The sequence below is a fragment of the Narcine bancroftii genome, chromosome 1 (genome assembly GCF_036971445.1).
Source record: "Narcine bancroftii isolate sNarBan1 chromosome 1, sNarBan1.hap1, whole genome shotgun sequence".
Classification (NCBI taxonomy): domain Eukaryota; kingdom Metazoa; phylum Chordata; class Chondrichthyes; order Torpediniformes; family Narcinidae; genus Narcine; species Narcine bancroftii.
This window is the reverse complement of record NC_091469.1, coordinates 83,765,881-83,787,257: the sequence shown is the minus strand read 5'-3', so window position 1 is coordinate 83,787,257 and position 21,377 is coordinate 83,765,881. Positions and strand designations below refer to the sequence as shown.

Here is a 21,377-nt window from a genome sequence, read left to right as displayed (position 1 = left end):
GACGGGGAAAGCGTTACTGTGTCACATATCATAAATGTGGGGAAACATCGGAACTTCAAATTGAAGTTACAGATTCTGACCGTTGTAATTTTGAAATATTGTAAGTCGGAACATCGTAGGTCAGGGTCTATCTGTCCATTCAGAAATCTGAGGGCAGAGGAGAAGAAGCTGTTTTGGAAATTTTGAGTGTGTTTTCAGGCTCCTGTACCTCCTTGCTGATGGTAACAGTGAGAAATGGGCAAGGCCTGGCTGTTGGGGGACCTTGGTGATAGAGCCTGCTTCTTGAGGTGCTGCCTCTTAATGATGTCCTAAGACTTATGTCTATGATGGAGCTGGCCAAGTTTACAACCCTCTTTAATTACAAATGATTATAGATGAAAGAGCATTGCAAGCCACCCAGCCCATCTAGTTTGAGCTTTCTGGAATAACTTGAATGTCTGCAGATACAGTGATTGCAGTAAAAACACGGAAATGCAGGAAAAACAGCATGTCTCGCAGTGTCCATGGGAAGTAAGGGTATCTAACCAACGTTTCAGGCCTGATCCCCTCAACAAGATATAAGTAAAAGCAGGCAAGTGCCTGAATTAGAAGGCTGAGGAGGAGGGAAGAATGGGCGGGGAGAGGAGCACAAATCAACAGACAAAAGGTGTTAATTGGATATGGATTGGACACAGGCGAGAGGAAGGTGAGAATTAACAGGGGAGGGAGGGGTTGTTTTTGGCTCTGAGGAAGCAGAGCTGGATGAAAGGAGACAAAGGGAAAGATAGGGGAGGGAGGAGCTAATGGGAGACATTGATGTTAACATCATCTGATTGGAGGTACCCAGATGGAGAACTGTTGATTTTTTCAATTTGAGGGTCGTCTGTGTCCAACCATGCACGATACCATGGACTGACAATTTTCTGGTGTCCTCCACATTGGAGTGACGGGCACAGACTGGGAGATTGCTCCGTTGAGCACCGTTGAGCACCTTGACTCTGTCCACCGCAATAGCGGGAAACTCCCAGTGACCTCCCATTTAAATTCCCCATCCCATTTCCTTGCTGACATGCCTGTCCATGGTATAAATGAACTGCCAGACTGAGACCATCTGAAAATTGGAGAAACAAATCCTTATGTTCCATTTAGACACCCTCCAACTGGCTAGCATTAACATCAACCTCTCTGGTTTCCATTATTTCCCCCACTTCTTCACCCTATGTCTCTTTTCCTCCAGCTCTCTCTCTCTCTCATCCCTTTTCTCTCCAGCTCTGCTTCCACAAGGCTCCAAACTGCCCCCTTCCCCAAGTCAAATCATAATTTTCCTCCCTCCTGTGTCCCATCCATATCCAATTAACATCTTTTATCTATACGATATGTACTCCTGCCCCTGTTCATTCTTCTCTTCTCCCCAGCCTTTTAATTCAGAAGCCTGTCTGTTTTTTATCTTGATGAAGGGCTCAGGCCCAAAATGTTGATGCATATCTTTACACCCTATGGACACTGCAAGACATGCTGAGTTGCTCCAGCATTTCTCTGTTTCTTACTCTTGAACGGGGCAGGGAGAACGACATCGTGGGGGGTGGGGGAGAATGACATCGTGGGGAGTGGGGGAGAACGACATCATGGAGGGTGGGGGAGAATGACACCATCGAGGGGGAGCAACACCATGGGGGGAGGGAGAATGTCATGGGGGGGTCTCGCGCAGAAGGCAGATGGGGGGAGGACTCCAGCACAGAGGGCGGCGGGGAGTGTATCCACAACAGCCGTGTATCAGGATGGATGAATTTTGATCTTAGGTTGCTTACCCCTGCTTTTGAATAAATTCATCCTTCTCCACTATTATTTCTTTCCCTTAATTACCCTCTGTCATTTTCTGCATTTCATGAACCACACCTCAAAATACTGTGGTACAAGCATTTTCCTTGGATACAAAATTAAAATCCAACTTGAACCGGAGACATTTGCAGGAAAGCAGGGAAAGATCTGCAATGCTGCACATACGTTCCTATTTCTCGAGAACAGAAGATATATGCCAAGTTCACCATACCTCCATACTTTGTGTCATCTGCAGAATTGAATTGGTGCTTTATACATCGAGGATAGTAAAAAGGGTAAAGCAATTGTCGCATTTCCAACTCATTGAACACTCCATGGTACATTTTGTTCTAGCTCAATAAACAATCTTTCCCTATAAGTGGATTCCTGTTACTAAGGCAACTTGGTGAAGCAGTCCCTGTTATTTCATGGTCTTCAATGGTCAGAAAAAGATTGTTTACTTCATGGGTATTAAATCAGTGGGAGATGGAAATAGTGAGAGGGCAATGGGGTTGTGCAAGACTGCTGAAGAGAGGAGAAAAAGCATAATGGTCAGTAAATAGGTCAGGAGGACACAGGGAGAGACAATAATGATAGGACAAGGTTCTGATTCAAGAATAGGGGTGAAGGATTGGGATTGTGAATGGGGCAAAAGCATATTAAGTTCAAGATCGAGCAGAAAAAAACAAGAAGAGTGTCAAGTTCATGGGTTGGGATCATTGTGAGGAAGTAGGGTGTGCTTGCTCCATTTATATGAATGGGAAGGGTTGCCCCTTCATATGGACTGAGTGGGGCTGTCCAGACTGAAGTTTGAGATCTGGGGTAGCGTCTCCTCCGTCCCGCAAAGGGTGTTAATGGAGCAACGGAAGTGGTGGTGGGGGGGGAGGGGAGAAGGGTTTGAAGTATATGCCAGAGAGAATAAGTACATTGTGTTCTGTGGGATGAGAGATGTATGTGGTGTCTACTTCCTATCGGGGGGGGGGGGGGGGGTAGGGGTTGAAGGATGGATAAATGGGTGGGCTGAGAGTCATTAGGGCGAGTGTGAAGAATGAAGGTAAATATTCTCTTTAGAATAAGGGGAGGAAGGACTAGCGGTAGCAGAGGCTTGGTCTAAGGGTAAATTACTGACTTTAACACTGTTATATAATAACCAACTTATTCCTTTTTCAACAATACTTATTACATTGGAAATCTAAAGGTATAAAAAAGTTGGGGGATTGTTTTAAAGAAGGTCAATTTTTATCCTTTAATCAAATGAGGGAAGATTTTGGTATTAATGAGAATTCTTTATTCAGTTCAGCCAATCTGTTTGCTCATAGTTTTGCTATTATCTGATTCCACCTGCATTGAATTCGCCCATCGTTATTGAATGAAGATCTACCGGGACCAATGCCTGAAGAAAGCGCACAAAATCAGTGAACCGGTACGGACTCGAAAGGCCAACATGGCCTGTTTCCGCTCCGTAAATGGTTATATGGTTATGAAGAAGAGGGTCAGAGTACAGGGCGGGTGAGGAAGGGGAAGGGACGGAGTAAGGGGCCAGGTGAGGAAGGGTTGGAGTAAGGAAGGTTTGGAGTAAGGGGCCAGGTGAGGAAGGGTTGGAGTAAGGGGCCAGGTGAGGAAGGGTCAGAGTAAGGAAGGGTTGGAGTAAGGGGCCAGGTGAGGAAGGGTTGGAGTAAGGGGCCAGGTGAGGAAGGGTTGGAGTAAGGAAGGGTTGGAGTAAGGGGCCAGGTGAGGAAGGGTCAGAGTAAGGAAGGGTTGGAGTAAGGGGCCAGGTGAGGAAGGGTTGGAGTAAGGGGCCAGGTGAGGAAGGGTTGGAGTAAGGAAGGGTTGGAGTAAGGGGCCAGGTGAGGAAGGGTCAGAGTAAGGGGCTGGGTGAGGAAGGGGAAGGGATGGAGGAAGGGGCCAGGTGAGGAAGGGTCGGAGTAAGGGGCCGGATGAGGAAGGGGCAGGGACGGGGTAAGGGGCCCGGTGGAGAAAGGGCATGGGCAGGGGAAGGGCTAGGTGCAGAAGGAGCAAGGACAGGGGGAGGGGCAGGTGGAGAAAGGGCAGAGACGGGGTAAGAGCCAGGTGAAGGAGCAGGGTAAGGGGCCCGGTAGAGAAGGGGAAAGGGCAAGGCTGGGGTAAGGGCGAGGTGGAGAAGGGGCAGGGGTGGGGTAAGGAACAGGGACGGGTTAAGGGGTCTGCAGGAGAAGGGATAGGTAAGGGGCCGGCTGGTGAAGGGAAAGGGGCCGGGGTAAGGGGCAGAGGAGCCTGCACTTTGGCTTGAGGAGCACCTTATTCCCAACACCAGGGCCAAATGGACTAAACCCCAATGCGGTGGCGCTTGCGAGCCGCGACTTCCGGTCGGACGGTTTTCGCGACGGGATCGCTTCCGGCGCCGGCAGCGTGGACGAGGTGCGGTACTGAAAGTAAGAGGCTTCGTATTTGCTGAGCTTGACTCCAAAATACATGTTTCATCCTCCGAAGTCAAGGCAGCGGGGAACAGAGTCAAAGGTGGGGTGTGATGTTCAATACCTTTCCTTACGCAGGAGGGACTGGGTCGAAAGCCTGGTGTTTGTGTCCAGGTTGGTCCGGAACACGGATATTAACAAGGGTCTATGTGCAGTCTGCGCTCTCCCCAGGGATCGACAGGAGGAGCAAATGTCAACTGTTGGGGAACTGTCAACTCAGTGCCCCCTGGTCTGCCCAAACTCATTAGTCTCCCAGAAAAAGGTTATGTGTGGAAGCAAAAACACTCAGCAGGTCAGGCAACACCTGCCAAGTGTTTCCAATAGATTGTTCATATTTCAGATTTCTTGCAACTGTTGGTTTTTATCCTAAGTGAAAGGTAGTTTTCACAGCCATGTGCTTATAAACTGGCATACTTTAAGGATCAGGACTATGTCTGAAACTTGGAGCAATCACTGCAAAGGCTAAAAATAGATAACCCACATTTCGAGCTTGCGTCCTTTATCATACCTTGATAAAGGGCTCAAGCCCGAAACGACAGTTATGTCCTTTTACCTTTGTTATATAAAGGACACTGTTTGACTTGGTGAGTTTCTCCAGCATTGTGCTTTTACTTCAACCACCGTCTCTACAGATTTTCATGTCCTACATCACTGCAAAGGCTGTCTGGGAAGGGCCCAGGTTTCAGGAGATGCCTCCATTGCACACCAAGTAGCTCATATCTGCATTAAAGGCCCACAGTAAACTTTTGAAATAAAATGACTTTTCCTGTGTGACGGAGGGTTTGAGCAAGTGGTGGTGCAAGAGAACTTGAGGAGTGAAAATAAGAAGTGGGAGGCAGTTCTTAATGTTGCTGCATTGTCAGTTTTCATCTTTTAGCTAGAATGTTAAACAATTACCCTTTCTGTTATGAAATAAAGTGCTAGAAATGTTCTGCTAATCAGGCACTTTAGGGAGAAATGGTTACATTTTAGCTTGAAAAACAAACATTTGAGATAAAACAAGATGCTGGAAAAGAAAGGTGTGAAAGGTCAAATTACAAATGTTAATAGTGCAAGGTGATTGGCAAAAAGCAGGTCAGGAGGAAATATAAATGGGAAATGCAAAATAATTTTCAGACAGGAGAAATGGGAATTGTGGAAAAAATGATTATCTGTCTACTTAGGCAGAATTGCACAATGTACTGTGGTTCTTTAAGGTGACACTGAGCTACATTCAAACAACACAGGAGATTGACGATGGAGGTCATAGTGGAAGTGTGAAGGAAAATTGAAATTGGGAAAAGTTTAATACAAGGTTGACTCTGACACTGTGAACATTGTCTATTTCAACATACATAAGTGGCATAGTTTTTTTGGCAAGAAACTCATTTAACTGAAAATAAACATGAAGTTAAAGAGAGACTGGGTTGGATCTATAGTAGCTTCTCCTTTTCATTCTAAGGTGAGAGGAACGTTAATTTTAGTGAAAAAGAATAATCCAATCAAAATACAAAATATAACAGATTCTGCTGGGAGATATATAATGGTACATTGTCAAATATTTTCAGAATTATGGACTTTTCTAAACTTGTATCCACCAAACATAGATGATGAGAGATTTATTCAAGAAACTTTGGAATTTAGCAGAGGCACATGAGAATATTTTAATAGGAGGAGACTTTAATTTATTCCTAGACCCAATCTTAGATAGAACTACAAGAAGAATAGCAAGAACCAAAGCAGCAAAAGCTACATTAGTATTAATGAGAGACTTGAATTTAATAGATGCGTGGAGGAGAATCCATAGAAGTATTCTTTTTATTCAAATAGTCACGATTCTTATTCCAGAATTGATCAATTTTTAATATCTGCGCAAATACAAGGCAAGATATTAGATGTTGAATATAAAATGAGATTTTTATCTCACCATTCACCCTTGTTAATGACTATTGTAATACCTGATCAAGACAAATTTGTTTATAGATTGAGATTGAATTTAATATTATTAAAAAGAAAAGACTTGTGATTTAATTAGAAGACAAATTCAGCTATTTTGTGATGAAAACTTGAATTCGGTGAATGACAAATTTGTAATATGGGATGCTTTAAAAGCATATCTGAGAGGACAAATTATGTTTCACCTCTAAAGTTAAGAAGGACTATATGAAAGAGGTAAATCAATTGGAGCAAGAAATAACAATATTGGAAAAACATATTCATAAGTGAAGTGAATAGGCAACTAATTAACAAAAAACTTCAATATAGTACATTACAAACCTATAGAACAGAAAAAGTGATTACAAGAACTAAACAGAAGTATTATGAGTTAGGTGAATCAGCATGTAAAATACTTGTATAGCAATTGAAATTGGGACAGGCCTCAAGAACAATTAATGCAATTAAAAATGACATGAATATGGTCAGTTATAAACCTCGAGAAATAAATGAATCTTTTAATAACTTATTTCAAATTATATAGTTCAGAGTCCTTAAAAGACAATAATAAAATAGACATATTTATCTAGGATAAGTGTATCTAGATTGAATATGGAAGAACAAACAGAATTGAGCACACACTTTACATAATTAGAGTTGGAGGAGGCAATGAGCTCACTACAAAATAACAAGTCTCTGGGGGAAGATTGCTTCCTACCTGAATTTTATAAGGAATTTAAAGATGTATTGATTCCTATTTTTGGAAATGTTAGATCAAGTATCAACAACTCGTACTCTTACAGATACATTTTCATCAACAATAATTATTGTGAAACCAAAAAAAGACAGATCTATACGATGAAGTTTTTAAAGGATTTCTACCTCATTATTAAATGCAGACGACAAAATTCTTGCTAAAATATTGGTGAATAGTTACTAAATTATTGCTTATATTAATAAATATGGATAAGACAGGATTTATGAAAAAGAGACAATTGTCGGACAATGTGGCTAGGCTAATTCTTTTCTTTGGCTTGGCTTCGCGGACGAAGATTTATGGAGGGGGTAAAAAGTCCACGTCAGCTGCAGGCTCGTTTGTGGCTGACGTCCGATGCGGGACAGGCAGACACGGTTGCAGCGGTTGCAGGGGAAAATTGGTTGGTTGGGGTTGGGTGTTGGGTTTTTCCTCCTTTGCCTTTTGTCAGTGAGGTGGGCTAATTAGTGTTATACATTTAGCACAAAGGAAGAAAGATATGAGTGTAGCAGTAGCTCTAGATGTAGAAAAAGCATTCGATAGACTGGAGTGGGACTTGTTGTTTAAAATGCTTGTTTAAATGTCCACTCCATTTCAATTGGCGAGATCTAGCAGACAAGGTTGTCCCTTATCCACAGCTCTGTTTATATTAGCTATAGAGCCACTAGCAAAGGTAATTAGGAGAGTTATGGTTCCAGAGGACCTCAAAACCCAGCAGCAATAGAAATTCACCAAGACAAATGGTTACTTAAACAAAAGTTGCTTTTACTTATCTTTAAACATGAAAACAAGATCAAACTCTAACTTATTACTTACTATTTATAACTTAACACCCTTCTAATTCTAAGCACATGTGTATGTAATGCATGAGTAAGTTCAGAAAATTTCTTTGATTCACAGTCCAATCTCACTCCTCCAAGTTCACTCGTATCAGGCAATTCTTATACTGTGCACAGAATTTAACATTTATGAGTCTTCACCAGAATTTGGTGCTTGATAGGTAAACAGTTACCATTCAGGAAGATTCTTGTTGGTTTCCAGAGAGAGATTTGTTGCTCGTTGGTCACAAACTGTTTCTTTCTAATCAGCCACTTTAGTGTCTTGCCGAAGAAACTTGTCCCATAAGGTTTTTCCAGATGATAACCTCTTTCTTTTCTGTTTCCCTTATTTCAAGTGAAACATTTTACAACCAGCCATCTCTTCTTGTATGGACCACAAAGGCTTTGAACAGACTGAACGAAGAATTCAGAACCCAAAATGTTTTTTTTTCCACAAGCTTGCCAGCTTGTCCTGTTCCAGTCCCAGCTGCTGTTGCTGAACTGTAGAACTGAACTCTCTCTCTCTCTCTCTCTCTCTCTCTCTCTCTCTCTCTCTCTCTCTCTCTCTCTCTCTCTCTCAGAGAAAAGCCTTTTTGACTCTCTCTGCTTGCAAAACCACCTGACATTCCTAGAACAGCAAACTGCATTTAGACAGACTGCAGAACCAGACCTAATCTTCCGATTCTGTTCATGTGTTGCTTTCCAAAACAATAATCCATTATTCCACAGCATGTCCAATTAACACCTCCTTGTGAAGTCCTTATAGGCATTCTTTAAAGTTTTTGTAAAGGCACTTGGAGCCTGGTCTGTCTGGCTTGAGCAGAGCTCTGGCATTTTAAATGAGATCTGTGTTGTGAAGTGTTTGAATCTTTTTGTGACTTAACTAAAAATAAAACCCCACAATTGATCTCGTTTAAAACATTTCTATATACAATATAAAATATAACAAATCTGTCACAGGAGTGACTTAGAAATTAAAGGGTTCAAGCTTGGTCAGGAACTAAGTTAATTAAATATTTAAGTAGTTTGCTAGTTAGAAGTCAACAGAGTATTGTCCAGTTTGGAGCAACATTCATGGAAAAAGTAGATAAAGACCTTAGAGTTGGAAGAAATTGACTAGTATGGCATAAGGGAACAAAAAAAGGGTGCTTCTACAGAGTAAATTAGAGAAATGTTGTGAGAAGGTTAATGGATCTGAAGGTGTGGATTTTGCATAATTGGCAAAAATGGTAGAAAGAAGTAATGACTTTTATCACATGTTTCTGAGCTGGCAATCCTGAAACAGAAAAATATTCAGTAATAGCTTTTTTAAATAGAAGAGAATTAGGAAAATACTTATTGGGGTGGTTCTTTCAAAGAGCCACCATGGATAACTGGTAAATGATTATTTGCATTGCTTTGTTTGTAGGGACAACAATTTAGCTGTCTGGACAAGTGACTGGCCAGTACGCAATGCCAAAATCTAATCCGCAAGCAGACGGTGTGATCCCATCTGAATCTGACCAGGTACATCAGAAGAAGAAAAAAAAGAAAAAGTTCTGGGCCAAGGAAAAAAGTGTGATCAAAAAGAAGTCTGAACCAATATTGCCTCCCAGAGATGTTGCTGAGTACTCCACCAACTGGAAAGCACTACAGCAGGTAAAGGTTAAACAAATAAAGAAGAAAAATATGACAAGTGCTAGAAAGTGAAATAAGAAATGTCATGCCAAACATTAACTTTCTTCTAAATAAAATCTTTGACTGAAAGTGGCACTGAGCACATCTTGGCCCCTTTGATCTTGAGCACATGTCTGATGGGTCATGAATATTGAAATACTCTGCTTTAATTACTAATGGTCCCATAAGCAGAAAAATATTCTGCTTCAGGTCTCATGCACATAACTGTAGCTAGTTCTTAATCGCTGAAAGTATTGCCATCATCTTTTTCATCCCATCCATGAAGAGCTTTCAAGCACAAAGGTCTGCAGACACCATGATTGAAGTAAAAACACAATACTGGAGAAAGTCAGCAGGTCAAACAGTGTACTTTATATAGCAAAGATAAAGATATGTAACCAACAGTTTGGGCTTGAGTTGGTAGCTGTTTTGATATTCTTGATAGGCCCTTCAAGAGCCTATCAAAGGCTTGTGGGGTTGGAGCCACTTGAAGCACAGAACTGATAAAGACAGGAGGGATTGAAATGCCAGCAAGGAAATGGGTAGTCTTGGGGAACCAAAGCAATGAGGCACAATTTTCCTATGCTTTCTGATTCCATTAATTCTGATTCTGATTCCAGCAGTTGTTAGGAAAACGACCACAACTAAATCTTAGATTGAGCACAGTCTATTGTACATGGAATATTACTGGTACTGTATCTCAAAGTATTTTATTGTAGGACAGATTAGGGATGAATAAAAAGAATTGCAATACATATTATCAAATTACACATTATGAATGTTGCATCTGTGTCTTTGTTGTCCTGACTATCCCCTTGCTGAAATGTGACCAAAATGAAAATAGTAAAAGCTGCAGAAGCTGGAAATCTGAAATATTACGAAAGATGCTGCCAGCATCTGTGGAATGAGAAGCAGTTAATGGTTCAGGCTGGTGATCCGTAGAACCAGAGAACAATTACAGCACTGAAATTGTCCCATCTAGTCTATGCTGAATCATTTTTTTTCTTAGTCTCACTGACCTGCACCCAGCCCTCCATACCTCTTCCATCCAGGTACCTGTCCAAAATCTTCTTAAATGTTAAAATTCAGCCCACCTTTACCATTTCAATTGGAAGCTCATTCCACACTCCCACCATTCTGTATGAAGAAGTCCCCCCCTAACCTTTTTCCCTTTCAACCTTAACCCATGTCCTCTTGTTTTTATCTCACCTACCCTCAGTGGAAAAAGCCTATCTACATTTACTCTGTCTATCCCCTCATAATTTTAATGATGATCCTTTATTGGAATTGTGAAAAAGAAGATTGATTTTAGTAGCAGAGAAGTTGGGGGAAGGATGGATAGGATAAAGGGAATAATGGGATAAAGAAGTAGTTAGAATTAGATAATGCTGCTATGTCTGTGTAGTGTGTTGCTGACAATTGTGGGACATGCCTAGCAGGCCAGACTTTACCAATAGAAAGAGACATGACGGCATGGTTAGCATAGCAGTTATCGCAACGCTATTACAGCACCAATGACCAGGTTCAAATCCAGTACTGTCTGCAAGGAGTTTGTACGTTCTCTCTGTATCTGCGTGAGTGTTCTCCCACTCTTAAAAACATATGGGATTGGTAGTTTAATTGGGGCATTTGGACGGAATGGGCTCGTGGCCATTTAGACATGCTGTATGTCTAAATGGGCTCGTGGCCATTTAGACATGCTGTATGTCTAAATTAAAATTAAAATAAATAAAATACTAGCCAAAATAATGACAAACAGAAATGGCCAGATATGATACAGACAGAAAATGTGTGTAACCTAAAGTTAGAAAATTCAATAATGAGCCTCGAAGATTGCATTGTGTGCAGATGGTAGGGTCTTGTTTCTCTAGCTTGCTCTGGACCTCATTGTAACAGTGCAAGAGGATAGTAAGTGAAGTCAGAGTGGGAATGAGATATTCCTCTGTTCTCTCTACTCTCCCTTACCTTCTCTGCTACTGAAAATGAACTTGCTTCACAGAGGGTTTCAGGCCTGAAACGTGAACTGCTTCTTTCTCCACCGATGCTGCATGACCTGCTGAGTATTTCCAACATTTTCTGTTATTACTAATGACTAAAACGTACACTGCTTGTAGATGGTGTGCAAATCCTGCAGGAAAATGAGAAATTAACACATTACACATTTTAGGCTTCATATGTCACATCTGCAGAATGGAGGACCATCGCCTCCCAAGATTGTGTTCTATGGCGAGCTCTCCACTGGCCACCGTGACAGAGGTGCACAAAAGAAGAGGTACAAGGACTGCCTAAAGAAATCTCTTGGTGCCTGCCACATTGACCACCGCCAGTGGGCTGATATCGCCTCAAACCGTGCATCTTGGCTCCGAACGGGCAGCAACCTCCTTTGAAGAAGACCGCAGAGCCCACCTCACTGACAAAAGACAAAGGAGGAAAAACCCAACACCCAACCCCAACCCACCAACTTTCCCTTGCAACCGCTGCAACCGTGTCTGCCTGTCCCGCATCGGACTTGTCAGCCACAAACGAGCCTGCAGCTGACGTGGACATTACCCCTCCATAAATCTTCATCTGCGAAGCCAAGCCAAAGATGTTACGAATGAATCCCAGGATGAGTTTAGGTTTGGTGTGTTAAATGGAAAATGGTAAACTTAGATGAGAACCAACTTATTTGTCCTCCCTGATTCTGGTAGTTGAACAAGGTAACAATAATAATTAAAGCAATACATCTTTCTCTGTTACTTTTTCCTACCAAGCATTACTGCTCAAAGTTCAGATTTATTGTCAACACCACATCATATGCAACCCTAAGATTCTTTTTCCTGCGGTTTAGGCAGAATTACCACTTATTGCTAGTGCAAAAAAACTATTCAAGAAGATAGGTATACGTGTAAACAAATAAAGAAATGTAAACAAACAAACTCACCTCATCAGGTCACTGTTTGTTAATGTACTTATTGCCAAAAAATTGCTGAAATAACCTTCCTTAGGAGAGGACACACGTGAGAGGAAGGCAATTACAATGAATAGATTTTGTCACTACACTGGGGATTTGCATGTGGCATGTCTTTGTTGATGGTGTGAATTCTGGCAATGTGTTCATGTAACTACTTCTAATTTCAATCAGTTATTGCGTCAGAAGACTGAAGGTGAAAACAAAGTCCCAGACAGAAAATTCAAGAAACAGTCAAAGGAGAAGAAGAATCAACTCCAAGGAACACAGGGAGTTAAACCTAAGAGAGGGACAGAGAGGAAGACGCAGCCACGCTCTTTGACAAGTACATCAATGAAAGAAGATGGACTGAAACTGGATAATATACACCCAAGGACTAAACACAAGGAAAATAAGCAGAGTAGGAATGGCCAAGTGTCTGCAGATGTTGATCATTCACCTCGTTGTAAAAAACGAAAAAAGGCTGAACCAGAGTCTGAGAAACCAACTGAGTGAGTGTTTATTAAATTATTAACCGCTATTCTTCCAACATACTAGTTTCCCTCTGAATGGAAGAGCTATTTAAAAGTGAGCACCTTTTCTGTGTCCACATCTGTGATAGAGATCTCTCAGTGGCCAAACGTTTCAATTCTGCACCCCACTCCTGCACTGACATGTCTCTCCATGACCTCATGTACTGTCAAACCAAGACTACGTGCTCCTCCCCCCCACCTCAAATCAGCGATAGGAGGCTAAACCTCTGGTGCCATTACTGTCCACCGCTCTTGGGCAGTCATCCGTGCCCTCGCATCAGGGGTCGTGGCAAGGGCCCATCAAGGTCGAGATGAGTGGGCTTTAGTCGGTCATTCGTAAATGTCTATGGATGCCCCCATATACGAGATGTACGATGTTTTGTAGCACTCTGAAGGGGCCCTCATACGGCCTCTGTAAGTAAGGCCCTTATGCACCTCTATGCACAAACACAAACTCACAGTCTCGGAGTTCCTTTGGGATGAAGGGTGTTGTTGTTCCATGAAGTGATGTGGGAACTGGGGCCAATTTTTCAAGCTGCTCCCACGGTCTACTTAAGATTTCAGTCGGTGGCATCTTCTGTCCATGTGCTACAGGCATGAACTCCCTAAGTACAATGAGCGGGCTCCATAAACCAACTTAGCCGATGAGAAGTTGAGATTCTCCTTGAGTGCCGTTCTTATTCCCAGGAGGATCCAGGACAGATCACCTGCCCAATCAGGTCCCTGGAGGTGGGCCATCAGTGCAGCCTTCATGTGCCTATAGAACTGCTCCACCAGGCCATTCAACTGCATGTGGTAGACTGTCATGGAGCTATATTTCCAGAATGTGGAGGTAAACTGGGGGCCTTTGTTGGAGTTGATATATGTGGTAAGCTGAATTAAGATACTCGGGCAGAAATAAAAGCTCTAGCACATGAATCGGTTGATGAGTCCATCATAGAAACTGCCTCCGGCCACCTAGTGAATCTGTCGATGACAGTTAACAAGTACCTAGACCCTCGTGACACCAGGGGAGGTTCAACAATGTCAACGTTCATGTGGTCAAATCTGCGCTGCGGTGGCTGGAAAGGCTGAAGCGGAGCCTTCACATGCCTTTGCACTTTTGCAGATTGAAAGTCCGTGCATGACTTTGCCCAGTACATGACCCGCTTTTTGAGTCCATGCCATACAAACTTGTCGGCTGTCAGGCGGACCATCACTCGAATGTAGGTGTTGGACAGTCTGTGAATGGCTTTGAAAATGCAGTATCTCCATGCAGCAGGGATGAAAGGATGAGGCTGACGTGTGGAAACATTGCACAGGAGAGTGGTACCTTGCAGCCCAAAGGCTACATCTTCTAGTTGCAGGCTTGTGACTATAAGCTGGGTGTTCATCGTCCTGGCGCTGAGCTTTGGCGGGCGCCATGTAATCTACACCCGGAGAGGGAGCATGTACTGCTTGAATGAAGGAGCGGGACAGGGCATCAGCCACCACATTACTCTTACCGGAGATATGTTTAATACTGGTTGAAAACTTGGATATGTAAGATAGGTGGATGACCAGGGATCTGATGCCTTCGCAAAGCCGAATGTTAGGGGTTTGTGGTCAATAAAAACCGTGAAGTTCCTGTCTTCCAAAAAAATAGCAGAAGTGTCTGATCGCTAGGTACAGCACCAGCAGTTCCCTAACAAATGTGCCGTATTTCATTTCTGGAAGGTTTTGATGCCTACTAAAAAACGCTAGAGGCTTTCATTTCTCCATTGGTGTTCAGCTCCTACTGCAGCGTTGGACGCGTCTATCGTCATGATGGTTGGTGCATCCATTTGCCTTTGCTAGGGCATCTTTAGCCTGCTGGAATGCTACCCTTGTTTCCTTTGTCCACTTGATTTCTTTGGCATCACTGAACATGAGGCCGAAGAGTGGTTTCATAATATGAGCTGCAGAGGGTAGAAAGCAACGGTAGAAAATGACCATCCTCACAAATTCCTGGAGTCCTTTGATCATATCAAGCCTTGGGAATTTGAGGATTGCTTCCACCTTGCTAGGCAATGGAACGATACTCCAGCTGCTGATCTGATGACCCAAGAATTCAATAGAGGACTGCCTAAATTTGCACTCGGCAGGGTTCACAGTTAGCCTGAACTGCTGTAGGCAGCAGCAGAGTAAACACAGATGCTACAGATGCTCTGTGGGAGTGGTTGGCGACAAGTATGTCATCCAAGTATACAAAAAGGAAGTCCATGCTGCATCCATTAGTCACTGAAATATTTGTGCCACATTTCTGAGCCCAAAAGACACTCTCAAAAATTCGAAGAGGCTGAACTGTGTTATGATAGCGGGCCTTGGGCACATCCTCCAGGTTTACAGATATTTGGTGGTACCCATGCACCAAGTCAATTTTAGGAATTATTCTGGCCCCATGTAAAGTCCTGCATATGAAGCACAGGGTCTGCTGTGGTAGCGTCATTGAGATGCTTGTAATCACCGCAGGTCTCCAGCTTCTCGTGGCTTTGTAGCGGGGGAACCCACAGACTATCAGACCTCCATATGATTGCAAGTTCCTCTATTTTGTGGAACTCATGTAAGCCGCAACTTGTCAGACTTGGGCATGTAGAGGAGGTTCTTGGGTAAGGATGTGGTGTGCAACACCATGTTTGGGTGTGGTAGTGGAGAACTGAGGACCGACAATGTCTGGAAACTCTGCAAGGAGTTTGGCTTTTCCAAGGCAGAAAGTCTGGAACATTGTGGTGTTCACCAACCAGTGCCCTTTGAAGTTCACCAACAGTGAGTGGGCTCTGAGGAAGATGGCACCCAGCAACAGCTGGGACATAGCAGCAAGAATGAACTTCCATGTGAACTTATTGTCGCCAAATTTCGGGGGTATAGTCTGTGTGCTGTACGTACGAATCAAACTATTATTCACTGCAGTGCGTGTCGGACCCATGCTCCTGGTATGGGTGTCAAAGCTGAAGGAGAAAGGACACTAACCTCCACACCCATGTCAACTAGAAATTTGCACTGGGAGAGTTTGTCTCAGACATAGAGTCGGTTCTTATGGTAGCCAGCCGCCATGGTGTTTCCTGGAAAAGTGCAAGGGGGTCGGCAATGGCTAGCTCCAGAACCCCAGGTGGTTGTCACGCAGCCATGCTTGTCCGGGGGAACGTGCGCCCTTTTTGCTTGTACTCGTGGAGCCTGGGCCTTTGGGTATGATGCAGCAATAATATCTGTGGGCCTTGAAACTTTGTTTCAGGTGCCACAGAATATCTGCATGGGTGATCACTCTTTGAGGGTTATCAAAGTCCTTGTCTTCTGGCATATGCTCTAAAACAACTGCTTGAAGAGCAAGTAAGGCCTATGGCCTTCTGCCAGTGCCAACATGTCGTTCATTAACTCCAAAGGGGCACGGTTCCCCAGGCCATCGATATTGAGGAGCTGTGCAGTTCACTCGCGCCACGAGAGACCACAAATTTAGAGAAGGAGGGCTTTTAGGGCTTTGTACTTTCCAAATGCTGGTGGGTCCTGAAGGAAATCCACTATTTGACTGGCTGTGTCCTGGTCAAGGACACTTACCACATGATAGCACTTAGTGGTGACCACTTCTACTTTGCGAAGGTGGAACCACGCCTCAGCCTGCCCAAACCAAACTTCAGGTTGTGTGGTCCAAAAGACAGGCAGTTTGAGCGAAACTGCTGTGTTGTCTATGTCAGTTCCAAAATCCATTTGGGCCCATCAGGGTCACCAAAGTAGCAACAGTGTCGCAGTGTGAAATGAAGAACAAGAAAATGATCAGACGTAGTCGAATTGAAGTTCAGTAAAAGACGTTTAATCAAACCGTCACGCGCAGCTTTTTTAAAACCCTGCGCATTCCAAATGATGCAATCACATTGTGACATCATGACATCACTTGGAACCTCTTGAGCTGGTTCATTTAAGCCTCTGGTGAGCTGCTACACAACCTCGTTTACTGCATTCAGTGGTCCCAATATGGCTTCCCTTTCATTGGTGAGACCAAATGCTGACTTGGGGACCATTTCATGGAGCATGTACATTCTGTCAGCAATAGCCATCCTGAGCTCCTGGTTTTCCTGCCTGGCCTTCTCCCCATTAGCTTTGATGCCCTAGCTAAACAAGAACCTACCAATCTTTGTCTGAAATACACCCAATGGCTTGGTGTTCAACTCACCATCCTGCTCTCTCACTGATCTGTCTATCCTGGTCTCCTCCACTAGCAGAGTGAGGCCCATTGTTATCCAGAGGAACAGCACCTCATATTCTGCCTGGGCAGACTGCAGCCCCGTGGTAAGAACATTGAATTTTACAGTTTCAAGTCACGATTCCCCTCCCTCTTCTTCCAAGAACCTTTCAATTTCTGTCTTAAATACACCCAATGACTTGGTGTTCATAACTGCCTGTGGTAAACAAATTCCACAGATTTACTACCCTCTGGTTGAAAAAATTCCTACGCGTTATTGTTCTAAGCAGACACCCTTCAATCTTGATATCCTAGCACTGGTAGCCTTTGTTTCCACTTATCATCCCCTCTAGCTGTCTCTAGCTTCACCCTATATGACCCATCTTCCTTCATTTGACCCATCTTATTTTTCTCTCAAGATTTTCTCCTTGGCACCTCTCTGTCAATTGCCTCTACTTCCCTATCCATCATTCTCCCTGATTCACCAATCCCCTACTGGTCCCTGGGCACCCCCTTCCACTTGTCCTTAATATATTGGCTATCTTGCATCTGCACATTCCATCATAATGAAGTGTACAAGTCTAAAACCTTTCTTTTTCTCTCTCATTAATGCTGCTCTATCCAGTGAATTCCTCCAGCAGATTGTTTTATTGTACACTTGTGTTATTTCTGTATGTAATCTGGACGTTTGCTCTCTTTCCCAGCAGACCCGTCATTTGGTTTGATGATGTTGACTCCAACGATATTGAAGTGGCAATGGGACTGGAGGCTGCAAACATTGCTCAGCAGCAGGAAAATATAGCATTAGGTAATCAAAACCCTTCAGAAAAAAACTTGGAAAAGATGCTGGTTAAAGATGGAGGTTTTGAAGGGTAGGTACCGAACAACAGATAAAACTCACCTCTTAACCCACAGTGATACTGATGGGCAGCTCAGAGACATCTCTGTACCTATTTTGTTCTAGACTCTATAGTAGTGCTTGGAAACCTATGCTGAGGGTGTCCTGAATTTACTAATGATGGAACATTCAGTGTTTAAATTTTAGTGAAATGATTTTCAAAGATATGTAAATACTTCTTCTGAAGCACTTGTGACAATCTGTATCACCTTGCTTATTATTTTCTCAGACTGACCAAAGTTGTGGCAATGGACTGTGAGATGGTTGGTGTGGGGCCAGACAAAGTGGACAGTAACCTGGCACGAGTTTCCATCGTGAATCAGTTTGGCAAATGTGTTTATGACAAATACGTGAAACCAACTGAAAAGGTGACCGATTACAGAACCTGGGTGAGTGGAATTCGACAAGAGGACCTTGAGAAAGGTAATAGACTTTCTGACTTTTAAGTATTTTGGCAGGATTTTCAAATTAAGTTTTGGCTGTGTCATTGGAGAGGAGGGAGAGGAACCAATAAATAAGAGAACAAATAAGGAAGAATCTAAAATTTTAGGCAAATGACTACAAGAAATAGACCATTCAGTCCATGCAAACCATTTCTATTTATCCAATAAAACCCCCAATATCCTATGGGGATCGGTAGATGCTGGATAAGTGAATTTTCCGATGGCTTGAGAATTTGTTACCTGATTGGTGAACTAACCGCTAGGGGGTGCTAATTTTAAACTTTTGTATTTTTTACCTATTTATTTAATGTAATTTTTTTGGTGGTCACTTGAGGCTGTCGGTTGCTTGAATTTCATATAACGAGAATTTAACTTTTTACTGATCCCACGTTCTTGAATCTTTTGGTTCCTCCGTTCCTTTACCTCTAGTAAGATGTGCCCTTAAATCTTGAGTGGTCTCTGCCTCATTCTATTGCCTTTTTGAAGCCTCTGATGTAAAAAAACATCTCTAACTCCCTGACCTAAATCTCTTGTACACATCCCAGCTTCTGATGGGTGGTTTTTCCTGACCCCTTCCTCAAATTAGGAAGACAAAGAGGAGCTATGAAATATCACTGGCATTCAAGATTAAGGAAAATTCCAAAGCATTTAATGTATATCATAGAGAAGAGTGTAACGAGGCAAGGATTAGGAACTAAAATAGTGATGTGTGTAGTGGTGTTGGAGGTCAATGATACCTAAAGGCACTTTTCATTGTATTCAGTAAGGAGAAGGAAGTAGTGGAACATTATTGAAAAGGAATTGCAACGTGTATCTTAAGTAGAGAATAAATATTTGAATTGTGTAGTTTCATGTAGTACATGAAACTAAGTTTTCTGACTGGCTTGGCTATTTTCAGGTGAAGCCTTCAAAGTCGTTCAAAAGGAGGTGGCAGACATCTTGAAAGACAGGACGTTAGTCGGCCATGCTATACACAATGATCTTAAGGTCAGTTCACTGGAGTTACTGTTTGACCCCATTCCCCAAATATCGGACTATTTAATAAATTGGTTTGGATCCAAATCAACTTTGCAGAAGAAAGAAGCCTAAATTAGTTTTATCTTGGAGAGTAAAGGTTGCAATTCAATTTTAGCAAGAGAGACGTTGAGACATGGTTAATATCTGCACTGCATGCATCTTTCTTCAACCAAATGGTATCTGCTTCGCCTAACCAAAAGGTGCTGCACAAGATCTCAGCTGGGTGGCCAATCTCAGTAAAGTGGAATTTGTATATGACTCTTACCATGTTAAAAGACTATTGGCCAATGTTGCAATAGCTTTGTTCCCATTGAATAACCCAGAAAATGCTTGTTAATTTGTGTTGTTTGATAATTGAATTTAAATTTAGAAAAAAATTGGAAACTGTAATAGTGACCACAAAGCTGTAGGATCGTAAAAATTCAGCTGCAGTATTATTGTCCCTTTAGTAAACCAGCTATCTTTACCAGTTGTGGTCTCTGTGTGACATTACTGGTTTGGAACTTGTTGGATTGAATTGGTGTTTCTTAGAAATGAATTTTCTAATCTTGTAGTTAATTCTTTTGGTTACCAGCTTTCCTGGAAGTAGTTTATCCTCATTCACTTGATCAAAAATGTTCATGAATTTGAATATGTATATGTTAAAAATTCCTGTTAGCCAGAATTTAAGCAAATGGCAGGCTCAAGTAATCAGCAAAAAAAAATTGGAGAAAATGAATAGGTAAAAAATGCGGGTTTAAAATTGAAGCGTTGAGCCATTGGTTAGCCAATCACGCAACACTCAATTTCAAGCAACGAGAAATTTCACTTATTGTACATCTAACAATCCCCATAGTTCCTCCGTGGAGAAATAAATGGATAACCTATCATCACAACTTGGAAAAGTTAGAAATCAAGCATATTTTAAGTTGTGTGGGGGTGGAGGGGGATTGGAGGGGATGACGTCACGTGATAACATAGACCCAGGACGAAAAAAAGTGAAGAGAGAAGTTTGAAAACTCAGCTACTGGAGACAACATAAAAATGCCACCCAAGAAGGACAAAGAAGTGGAAGAAAAGATAGAGTGACTAGAAGAAAAAGAGAGAGAAGACAAAGAAGGGCCTACTTTATCGATGAAGTCCACTCTCAGTTCAAGGAGAGCCTCTGTAGTAACCCTAACCCTAACCCTCCCCCCTGCCCCCCCCCCCCCCCCCCTCGAGCTGAGGCATCCCTGCAACAACAGGAATGCCGGGACAAGTCAGGAAGGGGAGCGGTACGCTCGCACATACGTGATCGTCAGCAACGAGAGGCCCTGGCAAATGGTTCATGAAGCCTGTGGGCCAGAATCCTGGACAATCGTGGAGGATGGCAGAAGAGGAACAGCTGGTCAAGAGTGCAGAGAGACTGGAAGAGGAGGAAGAAAAAATAGAAGAACAACAGGAAGAAACAGAAGCAGGAGGTATAAGAGAGGAAGAAGAAGAAGAAGGAGATTTGAGCATGGAAGAAATATTAGAAGAGGAGGAGAGGGTAAGACAGAAAATTAAGGCTGCTACCTTTACTAAAGATCCCTTGTCTATTATTATGGATGAATTAAGACTAGATAGAAGGGATATTAAAAGATCTGAAAATAATATGGATGCTAAAGTTAACAAAGTCTATGATTTGATTAAAGAAATGCAAATAAAAAATTAGTATAGAACAAAGGGTTAAAGATCTTGAACTGGAAAATCAGTTTCTTCAAGAAAAAATGGGTACACTGTATGAAGGATTTGAGTGCATGACAGACAAAAATAATCAATTATCTGACAAAGTGGTCTCTTTGGAGAATTTTAGCCTGAGAAATAATATTAAGATTATTCACTTAAAAAAAGGGAGATAATATGATCCAATTTATACAGGGATGGATACCTCATATTTTTGGGCAAGAGCATTTTAAACCATTGAGATTGAATGAGCTCACAGACCCCTAAGACCAAAACCTCCACTGGATCAAAAATCAAGACTTATTTTAGTA

The 21,377-nt window shown here is 42.5% G+C and overlaps 1 protein-coding gene across 8 annotated transcripts in view; it reads left to right on the top strand.

Moving 5' to 3' along the window:
- Positions 1–21,377, top strand: part of rexo4 (REX4 homolog, 3'-5' exonuclease) — a 46,561-nt gene that overhangs the window by 10,628 nt on the left and 14,556 nt on the right. For 2 of the 8 annotated variants that reach the window (XM_069931447.1, XM_069931419.1), the window contains 5 exons: positions 9,145–9,374; positions 12,517–12,833; positions 17,730–17,897; positions 18,153–18,346; positions 19,265–19,353. In XM_069931447.1, the coding sequence (XP_069787548.1) occupies positions 9,189–9,374; positions 12,517–12,833; positions 17,730–17,897; positions 18,153–18,346; positions 19,265–19,353 (954 nt within the window). In that variant the 5' untranslated portion in view covers positions 9,145–9,188. Of the gene's footprint in view, positions 1–3,195; positions 3,221–4,144; positions 4,294–9,144; positions 9,375–12,516; positions 12,834–17,729; positions 17,898–18,152; positions 18,347–19,264; positions 19,354–21,377 lie in introns of those variants that run through there. The other 6 variants (XM_069931438.1, XM_069931429.1, XM_069931456.1 and 3 more) reach the window with 6 other exon arrangements.